This window comes from Triturus cristatus, chromosome 10 (assembly GCF_964204655.1).
Source record: "Triturus cristatus chromosome 10, aTriCri1.1, whole genome shotgun sequence".
Classification (NCBI taxonomy): Eukaryota; Metazoa; Chordata; class Amphibia; order Caudata; family Salamandridae; genus Triturus; species Triturus cristatus.
Window position 1 is genome coordinate 538,897,099 of NC_140593.1, and position 11,330 is coordinate 538,908,428.

Consider the following 11,330-nt stretch of genomic DNA (forward strand, 5'->3'; position numbering starts at 1 on the left):
GCCGGTTGTGTACCCTTTGTACACGTTTGTACTCTTATTGTTTTCCTAATGGTGTGTAGCAATATACGGCCGCTCCCCATTCACATGTGTTTTCATAGCTGCTGCGTAGAAATCTAGTGTCTGAATAGTGGGGCGGTGAGATGGAGACGTTGCAAGAGACTTTGTGTGGGGGGTGGGGGGAGGGAAGAGGGAGAGAGCTGTAGTAAACGGGCTTTAAGATAAAAACAAGCCCGGGAGTGGTGTGCCCGCCGCTGCATGCGAAAAACAGATGGCCGCTGCTAGTAACCGCAAGCCGTAGATTGCTAAAGTTCCTGGCAAAGGTAAGACATACACCCGCCTTTGCCCAATTGCGTGCTGCCTTCGCACACAAAGACCAATAGAAAGAAAGCAACAACAAAAACACACGCATTAGCGTGTGAAAAGTACAGATTGATTTCAAGAGGTCATTTTCCTAGAGCAGGGCATGCGCGCTGCGCTAGGCTCGACCTAAAAACCTAACCCCTTGGCAGGGAAGTTTACAACATATAACAGGGCAATTAGAGGTGGGACAAATCCCTAAAAATTGGCAAATCTCAAGTCTTTGCAGGTAAAAAGAGGAAAAACGCCAGGCGAGAGAGCTCACATTTGCAAGAGATGTAGAGGACTATCGAAAGAGACCTCAAACCGCTTCTTTCCCACTGTTGCAAGTCCTGGGAAACCTTACCTAATTCATATAAAAAGTAAAAATACCCGAAAATGGCCTCTGAAACTGGCTTTTATAGACTAGAAGTTGGGGCCACCAATCAGGAAATGGAAGAAGCCACATGTAGGTTTTATAAGTCCGGTATTTTATCTCTTCAACACGATTCTTTTCTGCACATATTTCATAAGGGAGTGAAGGGCCATCTTAGACCCAGTTTTTAGATCTCTACAAATTCAGAAAGCAAACGAAACAAAGTTTTTGGTGCTAAATTGTGAAAATGTGTTACGTTTTAAATTGATTAAAATCTTTGAAATGATTAGAGAAAAAGTGAAGTTATAGAATTTTTAAGGGTTATTAGAAAGTGGTCTTGCAAGTGGCCTCACTGGGAGGTCACCACAGTATCAGCTAGAGGTGGCGGTAAATCGTTTTGTTTTTTAATTTGATATGGCTGAAGGAATGAATTAATAGGATGCATTATCTATCTGGTGAAAAATCTTGAAAAGGTAATTTCTAAGATAATGTGTGATTGGAAATGTTTGTTTTGCCTAAATGGCAATTTATCAAGCAAATAAAATTAAACTGAAACTAAACCGCCTTCTATTCTAGTTAAAAACATGTAATTTACTAGTCTGAACTATAATTTCACCCATACTTATCTCACCTTTTTAATTATTATTTAAAGGGGATGTGTGGACATCCGCATCATTGAGTGTAAACAACACCACAAAATAATAAATCTGTTATTAGCTAATACACAGTGAGCCTGAACACTTGGGGCCTCTATCTACACAATTATTCTTCTGGTACTTGTGAATGCTATGCAGCAGTGTGGACACTAGCCATGAAGTACACCAGACATGGCACACAATCAATACGAGGAACCATATCCTGAAGGAAAAACCTTATAAATGTAATTTAGGTGCACAAATTATTACATGCTATAGGATAAGTGGTTTCCTCCAATCGAAGAGCAGCACAGTAAACTCTAGAAGAACCGTAATGAGGCTCTTCTACCTGTAGTTAAAGTAGAGGTGGGAGTACCAACAAGGGAACATAAGTTGCTGGCTCACTGGCATGGTCAGTGGAGAATAATCGTATATCCTGTCTCCCAGTTTTATAGACTGCATCCAACTCAAAAAGTAGATCTGTTAAAGGGAGAAGCAATAATGGAAAAATCTGATTGTTTGAGCGAATTACAAAAAGAAGACCTATATTTCGAAACTGTGGCTAAACTTTCTCGAAGGAGAGCGAGTATAAAGAAGGTGTGCAGATGTTGGTCTCATTTCTCTTTGTTCCAGGTCAATACGTATTCAAACACAACTCTTGAAGATTGCAGTGAATCTAATAAATACTTTCTTGCTCAGCAAAAGGCCTAATTGAAATTGTAAAGGACCCTTGTCTCCTTAACTTAGTTGTCTAGGTTTCCTGCCTCCAAATTTAAGAATGGCAGCAATACACTTCTGCCGTCTGGGAAAATAACTTTGCCTCCACCTTGTGCAAAAGGCCATGTGAGGAGTTTCCAAAATGGATCTCAGTGGTTTCCATTACCGCAGCTCATTCACACTACTATGCAGGGTACATACACAACATGCACAAAATACACTTGCAATGTTAGCCCTAGGATTTGGGTACATGCATGGTGATCTTTACATGAGTGGGCCGATAGGCTGTATGTTTGGTCACAACTATGTATTCACAAAATGGCACACTGCCACCACAGCTCTATGTGCTATGCTAACGTGAGGGTCAGTAGTCTACTGTTTCTCATTGAGGGCATTCCTTGCACTCCAGGCTAAAGGGCAGGTCCAGGACCATACTTCTATCAAGGGACAGACCTAAGGCCTTGGTGCACATGCTAGATTAGCGTGACAGCAGGACCAAAATCAAAACCCCGGGTTACAGATGCTCACAGTTAGGCACTTGGGGCAGGGCAACACGACTGTACACCATGCACGGGACATTCTCATCCCAACAGAAGGTACCTTCTTCTTTAGAACATTTTTAGAAATGGTCCTTGTTTGCTACTGGACAATTATGTGGGTTTGCAGAGAACTTTGAAAATAAAACTATTGTTTTTGAAGAATAAATAAATTGCAATGTTTTTTTCTTCTCATCAGGTGCCAAACAGAAGGAGAGCGAAATGGAGTGACTGCTGTGAATGTAGAACCTATTTTATAGAACTTGAATTAAAGTTTGTCAAGATTTTGACTCGTGAACACTGACTGCGGTTGAGAAGAGAACATGGTCTCAAGAACGTAGAGTGGAAACGCGGTGCTGGGCGAAGGACCTGCTTCCCCCCTTTCGGTTCTGTGGTCTCAAGAAGAAGAGCATGGCACAGACCAGCTTTTCTGCGTAGAAGAAACTGAATTGCATTTGTTTTCACATCAAGGAACACTTGCCATAAGGCCAAACCTGTAAATACAATCTGTCTTGAAATTCTTCAATCTTCCTGCTCATGAAAGTGATTCTCTGATAGGCAATTGTGACATAAGGTGTATCACTTGTACTTTCTTATGTCCAATACAGCAGATCATCACTTCCTGCTGCTCATTGCTTTTTAGAGTCAACCATTATTTGCTAAGGAAGGCACAATTAGTATGTGGATTGTAAAAGTTAACCAATTTCAGTTTTCATTTCCCGGCCACAAGCAGTGTCTTTTGAACATTGGAGAGGACTATGGAATTTGTTACATTTTTCTTTTAATGTTGGGTTCCAGAGTAACCAGACCGAAAAGAGATTTATTTATTTTTAACTTTGTTGATATTTTGTACACCTCTTTGGATGGCAAGCGTTTCTTGACCCATTACTAAGCTATTCGTATCACAAACACAAAATCCTCAGTTATATGAAGTTTTGGACTTGCCAAAGCAGTGGCCCATAGAATAGCCCACGATACTACTTCATTCACAATTTTGCAAACGCATGTAATGAAAACTGTTATTCAGTACTGTAATGTAAATAGACAGTTATCGAGGAACGAAGTGCCAGAGAAACTTATATTTTTCTGTGTATGAAAATGTAAAATCATGATGTTTGTAATGATTGCTGATTTCTTTTTTGTAAATTTACATTGTCGTTGTTTTCATATGATTGCAAAGAGTGAGGAACGTTTTGCTATTGTAAATGCAGAGGGAGGCATGGAAATTACACTATAAATGTAGATTTTTTTCAGATTGAAGATATTAAATAAATCCTACTTAAACCAATGTGTTGGTTACTGCAGTTACTTCATTTGAGTGGTTTCCTCTTAATTGCTGCTCTCTCTGTTGACTTCTATATTAAAACAGGTTATGGAATTCTGCCAGGTAATCCAACAAAGTGTAAAGTCAAACCGTTTCCCTTTGGAGAATTAATATTACACACGACCAGATGCATAAAAAAGCAGTCATACAATCATACACCACTTCCAGCCAGCACACTAATATTGTAACTAGTCAAATATGATGTGGCACCACAGAAGTATTAGATTACAAAGAGCTTTAATGTTGCATATGAAAATACTTATAGTTCTACGAAGCCATAAGGTTGCATAGCATAACTCATCTTCATATCAGTAGGTAGACCTAACAATGTTATCTAATACAATTAAAAACATAGGCAGCAAATTACTGTGCAGACATTGAAATATACTTATTTCTTAAAAATCATACAAGTTGATCTTTAAGAAGAAAAAAACCCACAAAAGTAAGAATCACATGAGACAACCACATGTGTCTTTTCTTACTACTAATCTGTTTGAATCATTGGTTGTCCCACATGATTTTCTTTTTTTCTAATGCATCCCAAAGTTCATCAGATTTAGTGTGTACTGTTTGTCGAAGCATTTCAGTGGATTACAGAAGATATGACCACCTTTCTCAGAACAAAATGATATCTCCCACTTTGAGGTTGATTATTATTAGGCGCCAGCTTACATAGTAGGTTTGGCAGACTTGAAGGTTCCTCTCTTTTTTTTCTTCAGGATCGATGTGTTCGCCCTCAGTCTCAATTTTCTTTATTTGAGCCTGAGGGCGATAACTCGATCCTGAAGGAAAAAGAGTCGAGGAACCTTCAAGTCTGCCAAACCTACTATATAGGCTGACACCTAATATTCAACCGTATCCTCAAATACGAGGTGTCATGAACGTATGAGATTGCTTGATTAACCAAACTGAACCACCCACCACAACCTCAAACAAGAGGTGGTTTATTTTAACTATAGGTGACAGTACATATACTGAAGCTCTAAGATCTGGTGAATAATATGGATCCCCTGGAGAACTAATCATATAAAGAAGTATTGTTACTGGATGCATCCTTGAAACCGTCAGACAATGACTCTGGGATCCAGTCCAGACTCCATAAACTGAGGTGGACATTAAAAGATCAATAGCACAGTAGAAATGTTTTTTAATTTGTCTTTATGTATTTTAAAGTGGGAGATATCGTTTTGTCCTGAAGAAGGTGGTCATATCTTCTTTCATCCACCGAAACACGTCGATGTATAGTACAAACTAAATCTGATGGACTTTGGTATGCATTAGAGAAAAAGATAAAATCATGTGTCGCCACCAATGATTCAAACAGATTAATAGTAAGAAAATACATATGTGGTTGTCTCATGTGTTTCTCACTTGCAATGGTTTAATTTTTTCGTGCTTTTTTATTTTATTAAAAGAACAACTTGTATGATTTTTAGAAACCAGTATTTTTAAATGTCTGTGCTGTAATTTGCTGCCTAAGATTTTAATTGTGTTAAACAACATTAAATCTACCAACTGATAAGAAGATGTAGCACTATATGTATTTTTATATGTGACATTAAAGCTTTTCGTAATCTAATACTTCTGTGGTACCACATTATATTTGACTAGTGACGATATTCGTGTGCTGGCTGGAAGTGGTCTATGGTTGTATGTTTGCCTTTTGTGCATCTGGTAGTGTGTAATATTAAGTCTCCAAAGGGAAATTGTTTGACTTTACAGTCTATTGAGGTCTCCTGTCCCTTTGGTTATGGGACCCCTCTCTCTTTGCTCTAATTTTAGGTTACCCAACAAAGTCATCACATCACCTTTTCTAATTGAAAGGTGTAGTCATGTTGAAAGAGGTCTGCGATCCTCAAAGATGTTTTGTGGATTGTTCTATTCAATCTTTCGTGGAAAATTATATTGTTTTTTAAATAAAAGCACCAGATTTAATCGTGTTTCAATGTACATAATAGAAGTGCCTATACGTGAAATGGTCAGTATCAGAAACCCTAAAAACACTTAGTACAGCAGGGGTGCATGATATAGGTTACCAGTGTCTGACTGGGAACAAAGAATAGCCCTGGCAGTTCTGTGATACCACCCTGTTGTTCTGTGGTGCGAGCGGAGCAGAGCATTCGAGGGATGTTTGAGTGACTTTTCCAAAAATGTAAATAAAAAATGAAAAAAGTATGCTTTTTACAACCTATGTTTTATGTGCTATGGTCTTTTATTCTCTATCCTTTTCCCCTTGCTCCTTTCCTTTGTTCTCTCATTCCTTTTTCTACATCCCCTCCTTTCTCCAACCATCATATCTATATGGCTTTCTCTTTAGATTTGCTTTATTCTGCTTACCCTTCTTACTATTATGCTCCCCTTTCCCTGCTTGTTCTTGCGTCTTCTGTCTCTCTCTCTCTCCGTGTCATTTTCCTTACTCTCTAAACTTTCTTCTCACGTGTAATCCTCTCCTGTTGTCTGGTTGATCCTCTTTCTTCTTCTCAACCTCTTTTCTATTCCCTCTAGCTCCCTTTCACACCTTACCTCCTCTTTCTCTTTCTCCTTTCCTTTCCATTCCTTTCCTGTATCGTTTCTCACCTTACTTCTTTCTCTTCCTCCTTTTTACTGGCATCAGCATGTAACAATAGAGGTGCTGCCTGTGACGCCTGTCATAGAGGTGGAGGGATGAAGGTGGAGACCATGTAAGGTGATAAAAGTAATGAGAAAACTACCTCTGGAGACACTGAATAGTCCTAATACACAGAGAAGGCCCTTCTGGAGTGGTGATGAGTATTTCACCCATGGATGGCCATCCCATGATTAATCAGATTTACTGGAACGTCCCTCGCCACTCCAAGATAAAATGGGTACGGGATATGTTGTGGAAGGGTCATGGCTGCTCTGAGGGGTGAATTTTGAGCCTGTAGCAGCAATCCAGAAGTAGCAAGTGCTACCAGTGCTAAGTACAGGAAGATGTACTCTTTCATTTCTTTTGAGAGGGACACATGGCTCTGCAAAACAGCAGGTGTCATAATGCCATAGCACAGGACTTTTGAAGCAATGCGCACTATTAAGCAAACCCATTGAGAATGCAATAAAGCAGGGTGTTGCTCACTTCAGGAAGTGAATTGTGGTACATAAACGGACATACATTGGACCTGTCTCCTTGTTTTATAACCAGGCTACGCACACAACATTCACATCTAAACGGTGGTGGGTGGGGGTGAGTAAAAGATAAGGTTGGCACCTTTCCAGGAAAAAATACAACACTGATAGCTCTGCCAATACACCTTTATCTTGTCCTGCATCATTCCGTGTTGATCCAGTAGTGGCCAGCACACAGAGCTCTTCCTGTATAGCTCGGTCCTGATAGACAGCAAACACACCCTACCTTTTAATACAGATACTCTCATAAGGTGCTAACAAAGTACCTTAACCCACAACTGAAGTACTTCTGCTGTTCCTGCACAGAGACCATCCTCCTGCCTTGGAAGTACACCTCTATCCTAAACTTTAGAATCCCTTTACACCTGGAATTTTGGCCACGAGGCCTGTATACAGCTCTTTAATTTCACCTTAGACCTGACCTGATGCGGTCTTTCAGTAGAGTGACGTACAGGATGCCCCAGACCGCCCAGTCCACTGTCAAGTGGCAGTGAGTAACCACCATTTGTTTACTTGGAAGCCATGGAGGACCTGCAACACAGGGATTATGCAGCAGAAGGGAGCTTTAGCAACACGTAGAAATACTAATCAGGAGGAATGTGAGCATCTGCACTGTAGAAGCCCTAAACCAACAGGAGGGGCTTTTCTGACTTACTGACCACTAACCTAGTGATGTTAATGGCCAGCTAGCCCTGCAAAGTCCTTACACAGATGTTTTTCTTGACATCATGGTCCTCTGTAGATATTTGCCCAACCGCAGGTTAGTAGGCTGTAGCATCTGGGTACAATGAAACTCGACATGCAGTGGCAGGTTCAGAAGCTGTTTATTGCTCAGAAGATCACATCCATTAAAGCTGGAGTAACTGCCACTCCCCACATTCCATGGCACAGCCTATCTAACACACCCTTATGACATAAGTGTGTTCCATAAAAGAACTCCATGACCTGTAGAGGGTATGATCCATCCCACAGTGACGAACAAGCACAGGTACAACTTAGGCACAACGAATTAGCTAGGCATTCTAAAGACTGTGACACATCACTAATGCCCCAAAGGCCATCATTAGCATGGCATAAGGTAGTGAGTGTGCAGGTTATTAGCCAAATCATTGAACTCTGACCGCCAAGAGTGCACAACAGTAAATGTCACATCACAAGACTAAGAAGTTTAATACTTCCTCACTGACACATTTTTTCATTGATGGATATACAGCATGGCATGTTTATTCTTCACTGCTCTTTGCAGACAGCCATGGCGAATGGGGCACTTTAAGAGTGAACATGTGTACTGATGCCAACCCATCATTGCTCGTGAGGGCGAGCTTTCAAAATGGAATCACAGTTGCGACAAGATATACGCTTGTACCAAGTTCTTCACGCAGTCCAGGGTAGAGGGTGGGAGTGGAAGAAAGGGGCTGAGGACCTTTCGTTACCACTGCGCAGATTTTTTGTTGTTGTTGCAGTTTTGTATAACGCAAACTAAACCCGAAGCTATTAGAGCGCTTTACATGAGTGCCAGTCACATTACACAAGGATGCATTCGGTTTGGTAGGCTCGGGGAGATTAATTGAGTTGCCCAAAATCACAGGATTTTGAGCGGGCATCAAGACTCGAACCTGGTTCGCCCACTGCAGAGCAACACGACCAGGAGATATCCACACGAATGCTGCATGTTTTTATAGTCAAACCAGCCTCAAGAGAAACAAGCATTGAAAATGCAATAAGTCTCGCCTTTGTTTAAGTTAAAGCAATTTTGTTTGTAAATAGTTTGCATTTTAGCTTTGCTTTTATTATAGTTTTTCAAACTTCCATGTACATAACATGCATATGTATGCATGCATATATTTGTATTTATGAGAGGTAGAGAGACTACCCGCCCTCCCTCTACGCCAGTGAAGTTCAAGATAAGGTATTTGGTTTTCAGTAGGCATGGGGATCAACACAAATCGATACATGCTAGATTGGGTGAGTGTCATTCAAAAGATACAGAAAGCAGAGATTAAGAAAAATAAGAAGAGACCGCACACATATCATACACAGGTGGCATTACTCATACAGTGGCAGGCGGAAGCACCAAAGGCTGGATCACACCTACACACTCAGCACCTACACATAGCAATTAGTCTAAAACTCAATTCCTAAGAGATGCAAATAGCTGACCTAACAAAGATATACTGTAGAGATTGCTAAAAAGGAAAATAATTTGTGACCAGGGAAAACGACTGTCAAAGCTATACTTTGAGCCAGTTACTAAAGAGATACATTAAAGCAACAAAACAGGACTTACTATAGTAGAATCTGTGCAGTTTATACCTATATGGAAAGAAACTATAGCAATGATAGGTAGGTTGGGGGATGTGTTGCTTGACTTACAAAATAATGCTAAAGAAATACCACAGACTTACAGTTTAAAATAATTAAGTCACATGTCCTTAATATCCAAAAAGACACTTGCCTAACTGCAGAGGGACCCGAATCATGCATCTCAGCTAATTTAGCTTAGGAAGAAATAATCCAATGTGCCTGCCCTCAAGGTAGATCATTTGGATCTTGGTTAAAGAGATAATTGAATGCAAGACCCTCACACGACCATTTCCATCTTCCACAAGTCACTCAAATCACTTCCTAAGTATCTAACCAAATGCTGCGGGTCTTCCAACCTACTGGCTACCTACATGCAAAGGCTCAGAGTTTGGCAGATCACTCCATGTGCAATGAAGAACTTAATGGAATGCCCCCTTGCATCTCAGCTGCTCAATCTTCCCCACAGCCCCCATCTCCTGTACACCCCACCACCTCCTCACTTCCCACCGGAGGCCAATGCTAACTGCTCCTGAAAAGCAACCATTTCCCCAGGCCTTGCTGTCACTACGAGAGGTTTGGAATTATTTGTTGAGGAGGAGGCACATATCATATTGTGCTTCCCCAAGCCAGGCCATTGTCATTCTGCATATGACAATGAACCGGCAGGCTACGTGAGTGCGGTCAGATTGACTCTGTGCACACCAACCTTAAGGCTGTAGCATCCTTTTGGGTTGTGCACTTGCAGCCAAGCCCGCCCAAGCAAGGAACCCAGTTTATCCACAGTAATCAAAACAATCATCACACCAAGTGGCCCAGACACAGGCACATCAGTTTAATCCAAAGTCTCTGTCTTTACTATTTTAATCTAGCCCCTTTCTTGAGCCTCGCAGCACCTAAGTCTTGCATGGTGGACTACTGTCCGTTATCACTTTGCAGTACACTTTGCACACACAGAGATATCATAAGATGTTTGCTGAGTATTAGAGGACTAGTAGTCACAGAACACATTTTATGTTGGTTTCATTCCATTACCACCTGATCTAAATAAGTCTCTTTTAAAGAAAAAGCTAGCCAGGCTGGATATGGTGCTTATCGGGTATGATTAAAGTGACATACTGCATTTGATTTCCAAGACCTTCATCACCTCCGGGAGTAATCTTTGACTGCTTGTTATTGCCACCTTTGGAGAGACAAGTTTCTAGAAGGGGTATCTCTTAAACAAATTAAACAGTCCGTTCTGAAACAGCAATTGTAAACAACAGTATCCTCCACCAATGTTGCCAATTAATCACCTATCCCCCCAGACCCAAAGAAAATGTCTCCCAATATACTTCTGATTTTTCCCTTTTACAGAAAAATATTGTGGGACATTTGACAAAAAGGTAGCAAGGAGATGTCAAAAGATGTGGAGATGTTTGGAGCCTCCTGAAGGTTTTTTGAGCAGAGAAACAACCACTGCTTGTTTGTTTTTCTGCATTGGTAGGAACACATGAGGAGGCAAGTAAGATATTGCAACGGGAGTTCAGGACAGAAGATTGAGCTCTAGATCTCCGGTCAGGACATGGGCAGGCATTCAATAGAAAAATCAAGCAGGGTAATAAGAGTACACAGAAAGTAGGCTGAAATTCAGCACACACATTGAGGATGGTTCAAGATCACAACCCTTTGTGAAGGATGACACATTCATCTTGATATTAGGACACTTTTTGTTTTACATTTCTTTAACAGGAAAATAAAGAGATAGGGAGTTGCAGACTTTAGCAGAAGGCTCACTGGTCTTAACAGCATACACTGGTTCAACCACATTGTTATCTCTTCTCCAGCCTTTTTTAAGGTCTCGCCTAAGCAGCCCGCAAGCGTTGCATTGGAGTGACCTCTTGGAATCACTCCGGACTTTTTGGGAAACTCGTGCATGTTCTGCACTGTTTCCAATGAGCACTCGTGCATGTACGGCGTTT

The 11,330-nt window shown here is 40.8% G+C and overlaps 1 protein-coding gene across 3 annotated transcripts in view; it reads left to right on the forward strand.

Annotated features, from left to right (window-relative positions):
* PRKAG2 (protein kinase AMP-activated non-catalytic subunit gamma 2) overlaps positions 1-3,888 on the forward strand; it is a 679,831-nt gene extending 675,943 nt beyond the window's left edge. For all 3 annotated transcript variants that reach the window (XM_085632017.1, XM_085632015.1, XM_085632016.1), the window contains exon 14: positions 2,800-3,888. Coding sequence is in view for 2 of the 3 variants with exons in the window: in XM_085632015.1 (XP_085488141.1) it covers positions 2,800-2,831 (32 nt within the window). In the remaining variant the exon portion in view is untranslated. The remainder of the gene's footprint in view (positions 1-2,799) is intronic.
* The last annotated feature ends 7,442 nt before the right edge of the window (positions 3,889-11,330 follow it).